The sequence below is a fragment of the Capricornis sumatraensis genome, chromosome 15 (genome assembly GCF_032405125.1).
Source record: "Capricornis sumatraensis isolate serow.1 chromosome 15, serow.2, whole genome shotgun sequence".
In the NCBI taxonomy this organism is placed as follows: domain Eukaryota; kingdom Metazoa; phylum Chordata; class Mammalia; order Artiodactyla; family Bovidae; genus Capricornis; species Capricornis sumatraensis.
The window spans coordinates 46925255-46942834 of NC_091083.1; the positions used below are offsets into that span (position 1 = coordinate 46925255).

General features: G+C 50.3%; 1 protein-coding gene across 1 annotated transcript; it reads right to left on the minus strand.

Annotated features, from left to right (window-relative positions):
• Positions 1–4445: 4445 nt before the first annotated feature.
• AKR1E2 (aldo-keto reductase family 1 member E2) lies at positions 4446–15462 on the minus strand. Its single transcript, XM_068987267.1, has 10 exons — positions 15349–15462; positions 11879–12046; positions 11091–11207; positions 10179–10256; positions 8568–8690; positions 6637–6734; positions 6187–6259; positions 5805–5894; positions 4761–4843; positions 4446–4488 (listed from the first exon to the last, which is right to left on the minus strand). The coding sequence occupies exons 1-10, from the start codon at positions 15385–15387 to the stop codon at positions 4446–4448; spliced, it is 912 nt and encodes a 303-aa protein (XP_068843368.1). The 5' UTR covers positions 15388–15462.
• Positions 15463–17580: the final 2118 nt, after the last annotated feature.

The following is a 17580-nucleotide window of genomic DNA, read 5'->3' on the forward strand; positions in this document are numbered from 1 at the left end:
GTGCTGAACAATTGATGCTTTTGAACTGTGGTGTTGGAGAAGACTCTTGAGAGTCCCTTGGACTGCAAGGAGATCCAACCAGTCCATCCTAAAGGAGATCAGTCCTGGGTGTTCATTGGAAGGACTGATGCTGAAGCTGAAACTCGAGTACTTTGGCCACCTGATGCGAAGAGTTAACTCATTGGAAAAGACTCTGATGCTGGGAGGGATTGGGGGCAGGAGGAGAAGGGGACGACAGAGGATGAGATGACTGGATAGCATCACCAACTCCATGGACATGAGTTTGAGTGAACTCTGGGAGTTGGTGATGGACAAGAAAGCCTGTGCTGGGATTCATGGGGTCAGAGAGTTGGACATGACTGAGAGACTGAACTAAACTGAACTGAAAGCTTAATGAACACACAATACCCTCATTGTCTAGATTTCAATTAAAAATTACTCATTATTCCCCAAACAAAGAAGTCATCAAATTGAATTTAAAAATACAAGCTACTGATGCCTACACCAAGACAACTGAGATATTAGAATTATTTGACCAAGATTTTAGAGTATCCATCATGAAAACGTTTCAATAAGCCATTAGAAACATACTCGGAACAAATGAAAGAGTAGAAAGTTTCAATGAGGAAATAGTGTCTTAGCAAAGAAACAGAAGACATAAAGAAAAACCAAATGAAAATTTTAGAAGTAAAATATCTAGTAATGAGAATTAAAACCTCTTAGAAGGACTCAACAGACCTGAAGGAAAAGAATAAATACAGTGTTCTGGAGATAAAACAATATGAATTACTCAGAGAGAATAAGAAAAACTAGGTTTTAAAAAAAAGGGACAGTGCCTTGGGGACCAGAGGAGCAATAACAAAAGATATAACATTCATGTGATTAGAGTAGGGAAACAGGGAGATGTTCTTCAAAATGGTATCAACTTTCATTCATAAGATGAGTAAGTTCTGAGGATGTAATATACACCGAGGTGACTGTAGTTAATAATATCGTATGTATAATTGAATTTGCTTATAGATCCTAAGGGTTCCCAACAAAACAAAAACAAACAAACAAGTAATGGGAGAGTTGATGGATGTGTTAATTAGCTTGATTGTATGTGGGGACCATTTCACAATGTATATGCATAGCAGGCCATCATTATATTTACAATTTCAATTGTCAATTATGCATCAATAAATCTGAAAAAAAAAGTGATGAATCTCATCAAATGTCCTCTCATGGAATCAAACAATAGAGCTGACAATGAGAATACTTTGAGTTTATAACTATTCTAATTTTAAAAATTGATTTTTATATTTATTGTGCTAGTGTCTACTATCTACTAGGGTAAATCTCAAGCCTTCTCAGTGCTCAGAAGGGAACTATGTTAGGTGATGGGAGTTAACTCATATCATTTCACAATGCGCCTGGATAGCAGAACAGAATCTGCCTGCAATGTAGGAGACCAGGGTTCCACCCTTGGGTCGGGAAGATTCCTGGAGAAGGGAATGGCTACTTGCTTCAGTATTTTTGCCTGGATAATTCCATGGACAGAGGAGCCTGGCAGGCTACAGTCCATGCGGTCACAAAGAGTCGGACACAACTGAATGAGTAATACTGTCACTTCATAGCAGATCACCATGCCATGTGCTTAAAAGATGCGGTTTGTTGATTATACCTCAAGAAAGCTGGAGAACCAGAGGAGGGAGTGGGGCAGAAGTGGGGAGGACAGTTATAAAAGGGATGCCTATGATGATGGCAAAGTCCTGTGACCTGACTGTGGTCACGACTCATGAAATAAACGTGTGAAAAAATTGCACAGGACTAAATGCACGTGTGTTGCTAAGTTACTTCAGTCATATCCGACTGTTTGTGACTCCATGGACTGTAGCCTGTCAAGCTCCTCTGTCCATGGGGACTCTCCAACAATACTGGAGTGGGTTGCCATGCCCTCCTCCAGGGGATTTTCCTCACCCAGGGATCGAATCTGGATCTCCTGCATGGCAGGCAGAGTCTTTACCCCTGGTAAAGACTCAGCTAAATGCACGCCCAGCACAAATCTAGGAAAATCTGAACATGGTCAGTGGGTTGCATGGATGTTGATATTCTGGTTGTGACGCATGCCTGTTGGTTTTGCAAGACAGTAATGTTGGGGGAATAGATGAGACACAAGCTTGCTCTGTATTCTTTTTGAACTGCAAGTGAATCCATGATCATCTCAAACTAAAAGTTTACTTTAAGGACTGCACTGGTGGGCCAGTGGTTAAGACTGTGTTCTCCTACTGCAGGGGGCACAGGTTTGATCCCTGGTCAGGGAACTAAGATCCCAGATGCCGCAATGTGGCCAAAAAAGAAAACATTTACTTTAAAAAGAGCCACTGAAAACTTGGCACCAGCTCCACATGTTCTCCCCACTTTTGCATTCCTTTCTAGTCAGAAGAATTTTGATGTGGCTCTAGCTTCTTACTGTGGCCCTCCCTACTTACTGTGGAATCCAAAACTAAAATTCTGCCCAGAGCACAGGCTGGAGGAAATGGGAATAAAAGTCCAGGCCATGAAAACCAGAAGCTGAACGAATACACAACCTGTTCTATGGAAATGAACTTTGGAAACTGGATGCCAGTCCTGAGATTTGGCACTGCTATCACCAAAACAGTGGGCTTCCCTGGTGGCTCAGTTGGTAAAGAATCCACCTGCAATGCAGGAGACCTGGGTTTGATTTCTGGGTCAGGAAGATCTGCTGGAGAAGGGATCAGCTACCTACTCCAGTATTCTTGGGCTTCCCTGGTGGTAAAGAATCCGCCTGCAATGTGGGAGACCTGGGTTTAATCAATGGGTTGGGAAGATGCCCTGGAGAAGGGAAAGGCTAACCACTCCAGTATTCCGGCCTGGAAAATTCCATGGACTGTAGAGTCCATGGGGTCACAAAGAGTCTGACATGACTGAGCAACTTTCACTTTCACTTCGTTACCAAAACAAGATTATTGAGGGGGGTGGGAGGCAGAATTTAAAAAGAGGGGGTTGAGACCAGGAGAAAAATAGTCCTTTCTGGGAAGTGTTTTTAAATTCAAATTTTAATTTTTTCCCACAACTGCAAATGATTAACCATAAGTACAACTTTTCTATAGCAACATACTCTAACTTGAGAATTTGGGGGGAACCCCTCTTTTTTCCTAAAGTTCAATGCTTAAAGGCTCAAATGCTATCAATTAATATGCACATTTTTAATGATTTAAAAATATAATACCAAATTTCTTCCAGGAGCATCTACATAAATTTATAATCCTACCCAAAGTTACTGAAAGTGCTATTTTTTTCAAAATACTTCAAGTGTTTCGGAGGTTGATTTTTTTGTTTTATTTTGGGTGGAGAAACCGGAAAATCACTGTCAACTCAGTTTTTATTTCTCTTAGAATTAATTTGCTCACTGGTTTTTGGGTATTCAAATCCTAGCTTCAGCCTTCACAGCCAGGTAATCTTTGGGAATTCTTCAGCCACCTTGTGCCCGTCTTCTTAAGAGGACTCAGGACGTTCTGCAAATTAAAGGCCTAGTGGGCTTCCCAGGTGGCTCTAGTGGTAAAGAATCTGCCTACCATGCAGGAGACGCAGGAGACCCAGGTTCAGTCCTTGAGTTGGGAAGATCTCCTGGAGAAGGGCATGCAACCCACTCCAGTATTCTTGCCTGGAAAATCCGGACAGAGGAACCTGGCGGGCTCATCCATAGGGTCACAAAGAGTCGGACACAACCACACAGCACAACGTGGTAAGTAATCGATAACTGTTAGTTACTGTGCTCCTCCAATATCATCCTTTTAAACTGGGAATTCGTCATTTCCTTATTTATAAGAACTGCATTATGGTTTTATTACTTTGTCTTTTAGACAGGTTAGAAATCATTTTTCCCAGGCTATGGAAAACCTGTTCCCTATGGCAGCACGTTAGCATCAGTGAGGGATGGGACAGTGGCAGGCGGCTAAGCACACCGTTTTGTTGTGTGTTGTGTAAGAATTTTGCTTTAAAACCGTCTGGGGGGATTGGCAGGGAACAGAGGATCAGAGACCAAGCAAGAAGGGCCAGGGACTGACAACGGCTGAAGCTGAGTGATGGGGTAGAGGTTCCTTACACTGTAGACATTCCAACATTTCCGTAGCAAGATTCTTTTTTTTTTTTTTTTAATGTGAAGGCAAATTATTCACGAGTCATCGAATATCCTTGTTTGAGGGTGCAGGCCGCCCCACGCACTTGTGAGAACCCAGCGCACTGTGGGCTCCTCGGATTCTAAAACCTGAATGGGTCTTGGTGGAGAGTGATCGCTGCTCTCATGAAGCCTCCACCTTCAGGAACAGACCATATTCAGTTCTTGGGACTTCTCAGGGAGCCCACCCAAATCAATCTGTGTCCCCTGCCCTGTCCAGGGCTGCCCTGCATTGGCAAGGATTCATCTGGGCTGAGCAGGATCCTCAGAACTCTGCTCTGAAGGGATAGTCCTTGTGATTTTCAGTTCTGAAAAAGAGAAAAACAGATCAAAGATAGAAGCAGAGAATGGTTAATATTTTCAAGAGAAATGCTGAAAAAATACACTTAACATATTATTTAAACTCATGAGTGTACGGACTCAGTCTCATAATTTACCTCCAAAGTGGCCTGTCCTTAGGAGAGAATTATGAAAAGGTTAACTTAACTCCAAAGGTGGTAAAGCCCTCTTCAGGGAGCAGTCATGCAATCTGGACCTTGCTCCCCCACCTTGGGAAGGAGGGTAAAGGAGTTGTATTTACATGGGGAACGTGGACAAACGGAGATTCCTGTCCAGGCCGAGGAGGTCAGTCATATCCTCTTCTGATAATTCAAAATCAAACACCTGGAAACCAGAAGGAAACAATCACTGGGAACTTAGTCTGGTAGGTCTTCGGCTGAGCCACCTCAGCTGCAAAACACAGGTGGGGATCAGGCTTCCTGTGACACTGGACCAAACCAGGCAGATTCAGCCTCTGCTGCTTAGGAATCCCTGGGAAGACAGGTATACCCTGCGTGTGGCCCACAGGGTAAGGGATGTTCCAGAATAGAAATTTTCCCAACGTGCAAACCAAAACAACACCACAAGATGAAACAAAACAAAACACCATCACAACAACAAAACCAACAAAATCTCCCAAGAAACACAGACCAAAAACACTTCTTCCACACACCCCCTTGGTGAGGGAGACTCCTGGTCCCTGGAGGCACTGATGCTCACTGTGTAGTTTTTCTTTTTAGTCCTTCAAAAGTAGTATTCTAAGCAGCTCTCCCCTCTTCCTATCCCTAACACATGTGCAGACTATGACCCTTGCCTGCATTAAGAGCTGGTCCACTCAGGGACAGCCAACCCTGAGCCCACAGCTGAGGAGCTGGGGCCAGGGGAGGGACAGAGCCTGGCCTAGTCTCTACCTGCAGGGTAGAAATCAGAGACTTAGTGGCAACCAAAGCAGAAATCAGAGACTCAGTGGCAACCAAAGTTCTGCCTGGAGAGACAGCTGGAGCCCCGACACGTCAGGGCTGGGGCGGCCTGGGTGCAGTGGCTGGCACTGGGGTGAGGGTCAGCCTCGAGAGAACTCTGGCTGCAGCCCTGCCTGCCCACCCCCACCCCCTGTTCCATCCAGTCTAGTTCCGACAGCTCGGGCTGGGAAGGGTCTGTCTCTACTCCAGAGGCCTCACACTGACACCCCTGCAGTGTTAAAGACACAGGGGGTGTGGCTGCTGGCTCTCAACATCAGCACACTCCTTCCCCAAGCTAAGAGGTGACCCCAGAGCCTCCGATGCCATGTGATTCAAAAGGAGGAAGCACTTTCCTGGAAGTTCTCAAGAATCCGCTTTGGGTTGACAGATTTGGGAATCACTCTTACGTTTCTCTGGATCTGAAATCGGATCAAAATCTGCAGGGAAAGAAACATCCAACATCAGACACAGGGCATTACCGGGGTCAGAGCTCACCACTTTCCCTGACGGTCATGCTTAATTGTGCAGTGAAAGTCCAGAAGCCCTCGGTGGGAGCATGCGCTGCAAGTGCTTTCATTCGGAGTCATTCAGAAACCCAACTGGGATTCTCTGAGCAGTTCTAGTGGGAGAAGCTCAGAGGACCTGCATGCACCTTAAGGAGAAATCACTGACATGCCCCATCCCTAAACGATGAGACAGTGGAGCCAGGACGTGGCGACCCCCGCCTACCTGGGCTGCGGACTTCCTGTGCTTCTGAGCAATCGTCTGGATAGTAGGGTCTTCCATCAGGTGCATCCCCCCACTGGAGAGAAGAGTACAGGGCAGAGGCCATGAGGGCAAATGAACATACTTCCATCTTTAGGAAAACCTCACGCTTCCTCCAAACACAAAATCTAGACGTATTTTTGTCATGATACTTGTTCATCATAGGAAACTTAAATGATGCAGAGAAGCTGCCACTCAAATCCTCTCACTCACACAAACCACTGGTAATGTTTTAGGGGAGGCAACTAGACACACAGCTTTTCACATACACTTGGTGCTTTTTCTCAAGAACCAGGTGGCAGTGTTGGAGGCCATGGGCAGTAGGTCTCCGTGCTTCGGCCCCTCTGACCTCTTAGCTTGGGTACAGCCATTCCCTGCTTGGGCCTTGACTCAGGGCCCCTGGAGCATCCCTACCTGGAGCCACCAAAGGGCAGGTAAGCTGTCACAGACACGTTTCTCGATTGGCAGAAACTGATCAGGTTCTTCTGAGTGAGATACGGGTGGCACTCGATCTACAAGATGACAGCTCACCAGGAAAACAGTCCACTGGAAAAGGGGCCCACATTCCTTCCTGGACCCTGTCACTGCTGAGCTAGGACCCACTTCTAGTGTCTCCACTTGGAAGTGGAAAAGCCTGGACTGTGGTCCCCAAGACACCAGCCCACTGGGAAGACCTACATCAGGAGCACTTAAACCTCCCCTGCTCTGCGAGGCCATCCTCAGCACTTTAGGTAAAAACCTCAGGCTCCCATCTGCTCTATGCACGCAGAGAAGAATGGCAACCCATGTCACAGGCGGGTGTGGAGCCCACGAGGCACAGGGCTGAGTGAAGGACCAGGACACAGACACCACGAGTGGGAGGCAGCATGGTGTCCGCACCAGGTGCTAACACTCCTCACACTGCTGGAGACCAGAGGAGTGGCTGCCCTTCCTGAGGGAGGGGACTGAAAGCAGCACCAAGGGGCTTCCAGCAGGCAGTGGGGCTGGTCCGCATGCTGGTCAGAGCCAGGCTCAGCTTATGAGATGGTCTCAAGCTCTTTCTTACGTGAGTACTTTTTTGTATGGACTTAACACTTGAAAGTGAAAGAGGAGAGTGAAAAAGTTGGCTTAAAGCTCAACATTCAGAAAAAGAAGATCATGGCATCCGGTCCCATCACTTCATAACAAATAGATAGGTAAACAGTGGAAACGGTGTCAGACTTTATGTTTGGGGGCTCCAAAATCACTGCAGATGGTGACTGCAGCCATTAAATTAAAAGATGCTTACTCCTTGGAAGGAAAGTTATGACCAACCTAGATAGCATATTGAAAAGCAGAGACATTACTTTGCCAACAAAGGTCCATCTAGTCAAGGCTATGGTTTTTCCAGTGGTCGTGTATGGATATGAGAGTTGGACTGTGAAGAAAGCTGAACACCGAAGAATTGATGCTTTTGAACTGCGGTATTGGAGAAGTCTCCTGAGAGTCCCATGGACTGCAAGGAGATCCAACCAATCCATTCTGAAGGAGATCAGCCCTGGGTGTTTTTTGGAAGGAATGATGTTAAAGCTGAAACTCCAATACTTTGGCCACCTCATGCAAAGAGTTGACTCATTGGAAAAGACTCTGATGCTGGGAGGCATTGGGGGCAGGAGGAAAAGGGGACAACAGAGGATGAGATGGCTGGATGGCATCACCGACTCGATGGATGTGAATTTGAGTGAACTCCAGGAGTTGGTGATGGACAGGGAGGCTTGGCGTGCTGCGATTCATGGGGTCGCAAAGAGTTGGACATGACTGAGAGACTGAACTGAACTGAACATTTTAACAAAAAGTTTAAAATAAAGTACTGCAAGAATGCCCTTTCTACTTGCAGTGCCAGCCCGCCTAGAGAACTCAACACTCCTGCTGGCACTAGTCATTTCTCTGCATTAACCTCTTGGCAGTCTGTGACCTGGGCTGAGGGATGTCCATTCGTCCAAGCCTTTTAGGCTGCAACGTGCCAGGCTGGAGACTAGGGGGGTCCCAGTGCTTTCCTGTGAAGCCCACTCACCTTGGAGCATCACCACCGGTAAAGGGTCAGGGAAGCTGGGACCGCTCCATTTTTGAATGCCCACAGCTGCGTATGGGAGCTAAGCTCAGCTCAGGCCCTCGCTCTGAGGGCACCACCTCATCAGACAAGACTTTTGGGGATCTTCTGCCCCCTCACCCACCACCTGCCTGACTGCTCCCAGTTCGTGATGCTGACAGCCCTGGGGAAGACACCTACACCTCTCAATCCATCCTTTCTTCCATGGACCCTGCAGCCTCCTGGAGGTAATGGCTGAAAAGCTGATCCAAAGCCTCTGAGCTGGCCCCATGCTCACCTGGTTGGTCACCGGCTTGAACCTCAAGTTGGGTTTATTCAGAAGTCTCTCGAGCTGCTGATGGTTGAAGTTTGATACCCCGATGGCTCTCACTAGGCCTGCGGCCACCAGGTTCTCCATGGCCTAGGGGGGAGAAAGAACCGTGGGGCATCTGGGCTGGGTTGGCCCCATGGGTAACCCACACAGGGTCCAAATAACGGCCCCGCCTGCTGTTCAACAGTATTTCCCTCAAGGCTTCTCCAGCGCTTCCGTCCTCCAGGTCTGTCCCTGTTGCACCACTAGGAGCTGGGGGCCGTGGGCACACCATGGGACCTCACCGAGCCTGTTTCCTCACTCGCACACTGGGGACCACCCTGTCCAGGTCATGGGGCTGTTTAAGGGCCGTGCGAGCAGATGTATACAGAGTTCTTAATTGAGGGCTGTAGTCGAGCAAACGCAGCAGGTCGGGCCGCCATTACCAAGTCCCTGTCACCTGGTGTCTGCAGGGCTTCCACAACGGCCTCACCTGCTCACTCCTCTTCGCCTGGATCACAAGCTGCTTCAGCACCACAACCTGTGCTCAGTTCCTGTCCCAGTGACAGTTAATGTCTTCAGGGACAAGGGCAGAACAGCTCCGCTGTTCACTGACTACGAGCTGGGCCGCCCTTGGCTTCAAAGGAACGCGGCCTGCTGCCAGGCGCGGGCAGCTGTGAGTCTGAGCAGCCACGGCTGGTGACCAGGGTCCCTGTGTCCCTGTGACTCCCTGAAGTGGCAACAGCTGCCCAGACCCTCACTTGGGCCACACAAACAGCCCAGGTTTTGACCTGGATCCTTGAGAACAGGCCACGCAGTGGACAGACAGGCCAGGTGAGCTCAGTGTCTCTGATTTGGTTGTTTGATGAAAGGGGAGGAGAGGCTGGCCTGGCCCTGCACGCCTTCCCATCTGTGCCCCCTCCCCGCTCTGCCTACATGAACCCGCACCCCACGCCTGCACCCCTCACCCCAAACGAAGAGCTCACACTTCATCTCCCTGAACTCTGCAAGTTCCAGTGTGAACCTCCCCTTCTGGCCTCCACCCCTCCCTGCCCGTGTGGGGGTCACAGGCACCCGCTGGCCTGACTGGACACCCTGCAGGCAGGAGCCATCCTCCCAGGCCGGCTGCCCACTGCTCAGCGCCCCACGCCCACTGCCCTGACTGGCACGCTCCCGCCTTGCTTCCACCTCAGCACTTTTCATCTGGACTCTGGTTTGAAATAAGCTACCCCTTCCTCCACTTCTCCCTGCCCACCCCGAGACGTCCCCTGCCGCTGACAAAGCACTAAGGGGAACTACAGGACGGCAGCGTGGTCCGCCGGGACACGGAGAAGCAGGTTGTCAAATTTCCTTCTTTCTGTATGTTTGACACTTTCTATGTTTTCTGTAAAGACCATGTGATCTTTGTTTTACTCAAACCATTCTGAATTAGTTTGAATTAGCTATCCCTAAAATAAGTGCTTCAGAAAGATGACCGACCCGCGCTGAGGTCCTTAGTCAGGTGCTCATCCGCAGTTCGTGCTGCAAACCAGGGGCCTCTGAACGGGCAGCTGCAGGCCTCACGGCTCCCTCTGGAGATGGTCAGCGGGGCTGGCTTACCTCCCACGTGTTCAGGAAGTCCGTGTCGCTGGGGATGATCATGCCATTGTGGTCCACCGGCAAGTCTGCCTCTCCGGACTGCAAGAGCCAGAAGGAAGGAAAGGCACTCACTGGGGCTCATGGTGACCCCCGGAGAGGACCGGGAGGAAGGGAAGGAAGAACGCTGGACCAGAGGGCAGGAAGCCTGGGCTCTGCTCCAACACACAGCTAACCTTCTCCAGTACTCTGAACGTCGCTGCCCACCACTCACCCAACAGGGAAGAAAGACCTGGAATCCTTGCCAGCAGCCATAAAACTGTAGCAATTTCAGGCAAAAAAAAAAAAAAAAAATGGAGTCTTTCATGTCCTAAGGGCCCCATCTCCCAAGTCCAATGGTAGGATCGTCCCTCTTTTCTTAGAATCCCCATCATGGTGAGAGATAGTGAATCAACTAGTACCAGGGTGCTGGGAGGTGCAAGGCAGAGAAAGATGGCTACAATACTGAAGTGGGTTGCCACCTCCTCCTCGAGGGGATCTTCCTGGCCCAGGGATGGAAGCAACACCTCTTGTGTCTCCTGCACTGAGAGGTGGATTCTTTACCACTAGTGTCACCTAGGAAGTGCCAGAGAAGGATGGCAGGAAATTTTTAAAAATCTAAAGCCAGACCTCAGTGCAGCCTCAGGGGTTGGTCTGCAACCCCTCTACCCCGCCAGGTATAGCCCCTTGAAGCAGGTCAAAGGGGAGGCCTGTGTGTGAAATGAAAAGATGGGCTGAGAGGCAGGACCTGTAGGACACTAGAGCCTGGGGGCTCTGAGGTCCTCCAGCCCATGCCTCCCCAGAGCTGAGCCCCAAAGGAACTGTGTGCTCACTGAATGATGAGAGGGCGCAGCCAGGAAGGGAGGTGTGGCCTACAGGGGTCTCGCCGTCCTGTACCTTAAAGCCCATGGGCCAATGCATGAGGTAGAGGTCCAAGTAGTCCAGCTTCAAGGTCTTCAGACTCCGGGTGCAGGCTGCTTTCACCAGGGACTTCTTATGGCAGGTGCACCAGAGCTGCAGGGGCAGGGAGGAGGCACAGACACAATGGCCATGGAGCCCGTGGGAGCTGTGAGTGCACACCTGCCTGCTGGCCCAGGATCTGAAAGATGCACGATGTCCAGGACCCCTGGTAGTAAATTCAATGTGGCAGTGACACGTCCTCCGGGCACCCCGGGATCCTCCATGGCTGCCCTTGTTCAGGCTGTCAGTGTCTCCCATCTCCTGTACAAACACAGTGTCTACAATCTCCTCGACACCACACCGGCCTCGCTTCTATACAACACAGTTCCCTATGTAACAACTTTCAACCGTCAACCATGCTCCTTTCTAAGGGGAAAAGAGTGAACTTCTTCCACAGTCCGGCCCGTCCACTTCCCCAACCTGGCAGCTCTCTGCTGCCTAGCAGTTTTTCATCTGGGAACGCCAGCCAAGCTTCTTAGGGGGTCCCTGCACCTGTGATGTCCCATGCCCCGTGCCTTTGCTCATGTCACACTGTCCCTGACCCCCCTGACCTGCAATGCTCCCAGCCTGTGCATGGAGCTGCACAAGTCCTGTCCCGGGGGTTCAAGATTGAGTCATCAGCTCCTACAAAGGAGACTGGAAAACCCTCCCCGTGCTGTTCCCACCGTCTGGTAGCCCGGCCCTGAGCGGTCGGTGGCCCTCTCTATATATACAGGAAATCCTACCTTGCTGACAATAAACAGGTTCTCCCGTCTCACTGCGCCCTCCTTGATCTTGGACTGGATTCCCACTCCGACCTCATTCTCGTTGTGGTACACATAGGCGCAGTCCAAGTGCCGGTAGCCCACATCTATCGCCACTTTTACAGCCTCTGTTACCTCCCCTGGAGCCGCCTGCAAGACAAGAAGTCAGCCACCTGCACTCAGGAGAGCCCGACCCCAACAACCCCTGTTCACTCTAGAATACAGAGTCAACAAGCCATAAAAAGTGAAGTTACTGAGTTGGTACTCATAATCATCCATCCTAAAATTAGGGACATCAGCATCAGAAAGAATTTATAGATAATCTAATTTCAAATTCCTTTACTTATTTGGGGAAAATGCTTTAGGCATGTTTGGTGTCTGCAAATGACTGAGCTAGAGGCTGTGCTACTGGAATGAAGGTGCGTAAATAAATTTAGGATGAATAATGATGACAGGTGTGATGCAAGGAGGTACAGACTCACCCACTCCCCACAAAGGCCATTAGCCCAAGTGTAAAAGCAGACAGGTGTACACAAAGAGAATCCACCACACAGAGCATTGCCAGAAGCCAAAGGAATTCAATGGATGCTATCAGCAATGTTCAAGTTCAGAAAAGAAACATTCTCTGTAAAGCAGGCTGCTCGAGCAGGCAAGGGGCCTGGGGTGGGGGAAGAGGCTCACGCAACCACTAAACCCCAAGGGGTCTCAGCTCACAAGGCGCTTTCTCCCTTGAATGTCACGTCACCCCATGAAATGCATCGGTCATAGTGATCTTCATGGAATGAGAACACATTCAGAGTGGATGACAGCTAATGAACCAAGCGTCCACTTCAGAGTTGGGAGGACCACCAAGAAATCAGAAGGAAGAGAAAATGAATATAATAATGAACATCAAATACAAATTGACAGAGAAGACCAACAAGGTCTGTGGTTGTTTTTTTGAAAAATATTAATAGACTCTCTTTTTTTTTTTTTTTAAATTTTGGGCCACACAGCACAGCATATGGGATCTCAGTGCCCCAACCAGGGACTGAGCCAGGGCCCCCAGCAGTAGGAGCATGGAGACCTAACCACTGGACCTCAAAGGGATTCCCTAAAGTAGACAAACTTTGGATGAGACTGGGGAGACCAAGATTTTTTTTTAAAGACATGAAAGAAAAGCAGTATATACAGATAAACAATACATATTTAAAAACCTAAGAAACTATTATCAATGACTAGAAGCCAACAATTTGGAAAAGTGAAATGAAATGGAAAAATTCCTAGAAAAACTTAAGAAATAAAGCTCAATTGTTCTATAACTATTTTTTAAAATAAAGCAATTAAACACAATACACAGAGTTTTACAAAAATTTCCAGTTAGAATTCATACCAATTAAAAACAAAGTTCTTCTGACAAGAGGAAAAGAGGAAACACTTTCAGCTTATTTTTAGTTCAGTTCAGTTCAGTTGCTCAGTCGTGTCCGACTCTTTGCGACCCCATGAATCGCAGCATGCCAGGCCTCCCTGTCCATCACCATCTCAACTTATTTTACTCGACCGCAGTAAATTAAACTATTAATACATCCCTGACCTCTACCAGTTGGTAAGTGGATAGAAGAAATAATTTAAATAATATTTTGATGAGTAAGGGTGATCATTCTAATTTCTGTGCGTGCTCATTGGTGTCTGACTCTTTTGCGACCCCATGAACCGTAACCTGCCATTCTCCTCTGTCCATGGGATACTCCAGGCAAGAATATTGGAGTGGGTTGCCATTTCCTATTCCAGGTGATCTTCCTGACCCGAGGATAGAACTCCTGTCTCATGTCTCCTGCATTGGTAGGCAGATTCTTTACCACTTGTACCAGCAACCAATAATTTTCTATGTGAATTCTTAAACAAGTATTTTTTTATTAAAGACTGTTTTAAAAAGAAAGCAAATTTGAAAGGCTTTATAATTAGTGCTGTCTAAACCACTGACAGGGATTAGAAAAAGACGAAGTAGAGGAAGGCCCAAAGTACTTCCACTACAGATTGAAGGCAGAAGGAAAAGGGGATGACAGAGGATGAGATGGTTTGATGGCATCACCAACTCAATGGACATGTTTGAGCAAGCTCTGGGAGTTGATGATGGATAGGGAAGCCTGGAGGGCTGCAGTCTATGGGGTTGCAAAGAGTTGGACATGACTGAACTACTTAACTGAACTTCCACTATCAGGTTTTTACACTGGGAAGAAAAAGTTTGAAAGTGTCTTTTTAAAACCAAGTTGGCAATGATAGCATTTTCCTGTCTCTTTGTTACAGACACTTCCCCATCTCCCTGTTGGCTGCTGCTCTGATCTGTCAGGTGACAGTTCCCTGCTCTTATCCAAGCCTGACAATCTTTTCTTCTGGGCGTTCTCAGACATTTTTTTTTTTTTCCTGAACAATTATAATGGAGTGGGGTGGAGGGGGCCGCTTCTTTGGTGGCTCAGTGGCAAAAAAAGCCTCCTGCCAATGCAGGAGACACGGGCTTGACCCCAGATGGGAAAGATCCCATATGCCTCGGGGCAACTAAGCCTGTGTGCCACAACTAGGGAGCCTGTGCGCTAGAGCCCAGGGAGCTGCAACTGCTGAAGACCACACACCCTAGAGCTCTGGCTTCCCAACAAGAGAAGCCACCTCAGTGAGAAGCCCAGCTAGAGCAACTAGAGAAAGCCCGGGCAGTGAGGAAGACCCAGCGTAGACATAAATAAACAAACAAACAAATAAATAGTCTCTGCTTATTAAAAAGCAGAGACAATACTTTGTCAACAAAAGTCCTTCTAGTCAAGGCTATGGTTTTTCCAGTGGTCATGTATGCATGTGAGAGTTGGACTGTGAAGAAAGATGAGCACCAAAGAATTGATGCTTTTGAAGTGTGGTGTTGGAGAAGACTCTTGAGAGTCCCTTGGACTGCAAGGAGATCCAACCAGTCCATCCTAAAGGAGATCAGACCTGGGTGTTCATTGAAAGGACTGATGTTGAAGCTGAAACTCCAATACTTTGGCCACCTGATGTGAAGAGCCGACTCATTTGAAAAGACTCTGGTGCTGGGAAAGATTGAGGGCAGGAGGAGAAGGGAACGACAGAGGATTAGATGGTTGGATGGCATCACTGACTCGATGGACATGGGTTTGGGTGGACTTCCGGAGTTGGTGATGGACAGGGAGGCCTGGCGTGCTGCAGTTCATGGGGTCGCAAAGAGTCGGACATGACTGAGCGACTGAACTGAACCGAAATAAACAGTGATTGGGAAGGACAACCCCCAATTGTAGAAAACCTAATGACTAAACACTCCATTTCCAAAAGCCAGAGGCGGGCCCCCGGCAGGTGCCAGCGACCAGCTGGACCTGCGGAGGCTGCTGCAGGTGTCCCCAGGTAGGTGGTTCTCCACGCAGGGGCGTGTCGAAGGAAGGCACCGCCCCTCCTCGACCAAGAGTCCGCCTCACCTTCCAGGTGCCCAGGCCCAAGACAGGTATCTCCTCCATGGCTTGGAGCGCGTCCCCGCCTGCCCGCGCGGCTCCCTAGGGCCGCTACGCGAGTGGACGCCGGACTAGCTGCCGGCAACAGAGGCCACCCGGGTTGGCTGACGGCGCGGAGGCGGCGGAAGAAGCCGAAGCACGGTAGGCCGCGGACACGCCCAGCTGTCGGGGCCAAGGGTGGGGCTTCGAGGAACCGACGCGCGCCGGCGCGGGGCGAGACAGCCCTGGAGGGACGTGGCCCCGGCCCTCGGTCTCCTAGCAACGCCTCCCCCCAATCCCGGCGGCTCTCGGCGTCCGGATCCTGGCGGGGATCCCGAGGTTCGCAGGGGCGGCTGGGCCAGGCCACCCCCAGGGCAGGAGGGAGAGGCTTGGTGTCCCGCTCTCTGAGCCCTGGGAGGAGGCTAGGCCCCTGAGACTCGTCCCTGGGCGTGGGGCCTGGGGGACGGCTTCAGGGTGCCAGAGGGAAGTTCTTTTCCCTCCTTTACAAGTTGATGTGCTTGGGCGGGACCCTAAGGGTCTGCGGTACCATACAAGAGTGGGTGGCCTTAGCTCCCCATTGGTGACCCGGTGCTCCGAGTCCTGGAAATGTTTTCTAACTCCCAGAGTCCGTGGGAGCAGAGCGCAACCTGGGGACCCGGGACGCGGTTGGTACGGTGCCGCATCTCCCAAGACTGGGGGTGAGACCCTCCCTGCAGAGCCTCCAGTCTGCAGGTGGGAGTGGGCGGAGCCATTGCGGCAGTCCCGGCTTGCTGTGCCCCTCCTCGTGCTCCAGCACCCGAGACAGACTCCTCTCCAAGGTTGGGCTCGGGGAACACCTCTTGGGCGAGGCCTTTGGGGTCAGTCACAGGCAAGGTTCGTCATTATGTCTTAGTTTGGCTGGACTTGGTCACTTAGAGCTGAGTGACCCTGAGCACCCATGCCTGGCTCATCAAGAAACTGGGGTGATCTAAGTGCCAAGGAGAGCTCCCTAATAATAGTAATTACTCCTAACACTCGGGCCTCATTGTGGAGCTCCCTGCTCTCAGGGCTCCCTCCAGCCCCTTACACGAGCCAGGGGAGCAGCCAGGGCCAGGCTGGACCTGGCGCAGGTCCCAGGTCCTGCCAGAGAAGATGGGAGAGGCTGGAGAAGAGATGAAGAGGGGAAAGGACAGCCTGACCTTCCCCTGCCCGGGCCCGTGTCTACACCACCTCCAGGCCTCCTGACCTAGCGGTGCAGGGAGCTGGCCGCTGCTGGTAGGAGGAGGGATAGAGTGGGACCAGGACAGCAGGATCTGTGGGAGATTATTCTATGACTTCATGTCCCCTGGTCTTCAGCCAGGTTGACTGGTGTGGGGTGGTTCGTGGGTTCCTGGGGTCGTGGGGTCGCAGTACGGTGGCCATTGGCGCTGGGCGGTAACCGCTGGGATGGGAGCCGTTGGTACATTGGACACGGGTTCGCCCAGGCGGGGTCTCTTTCGCGCGCTGCTAGATGTGTGCACGTGCACTAGACAAGCTAGATTAGGCTGCCCCACCACCCCTCGCTGAGTCCGCATGTGGGAGGGAGGCCCTTTGACTCGGAGCTCATCCTGCTGCATCCACCCACGGAACTGGGGGCCAGGAGCCTGGGCCATCCCCACACCGAGTGGGGCCCATGCAGTTGAGTGCCCATCCCCTCCTGGGACAATGTGGGAAGTGAGACCACAATTAGAGCCAGAGAGGTGGGCGGAGTCCAGAGAAGGGAGGGTTCAATACCCTGAGGTCAAGGTCAAACCCTCTCTTTGGGTGTGCTTTGGGAATGAGAACCCCTAACCAGTCCATTCTGAAGGAGATTAGCCCTGGGTGTTCTTTGGAAGGAATGATGCTGAAGCTGAAACTCCAGTACTTTGGCCACCTCATGCAGAGTTGACTCATTGGAAAAGACAGATGCTGGGAGGAACTGGGGGCAGGAGAAGGGGATGACAGAGGATGAGATGGCTGGATGGCATCACTGACTCCATGGACGTGAGCTTGAGTGAACTCCGGGAGTTGGTGATGGACAGGGAGGCCTGGCGTGCTGCGATTCACGGGGTCGCAGAGAGTCGGACATGACTGAGAGACTGAACTGAACTGAAGCCCCTGCGCGCCCCTCCCATGTGCGGCCCTTTCCTCTGGGCATCCCCAAATGGTGTGCACGTGACTTCCGGTCTCCTCCCTATCCATCTATATGCGCGGTGTGCAGAG

What these genes read in the sequence shown, in the direction of transcription:
- AKR1E2 (XM_068987267.1), bottom strand. Translation starts at nt 15,387, where the DNA reads ATGGAGGAGATACCTGTCTTGGGCCTGGGCACCTGGAAG. An exon ending in ATTGGCCCATGGGCTTTAAG is followed by an intron (nt 10,257 to 11,090) that starts GTACAGGACGGC and finishes TGGCTCTTGCAG; the next exon opens with TCCGGAGAGGCAGACTTGCC. An exon ending in ACAGGAAGTCCGCAGCCCAG is followed by an intron (nt 5,895 to 6,186) that starts GTAGGCGGGGGT and finishes CTTTCCCTGCAG; the next exon opens with ATTTTGATCCGATTTCAGAT.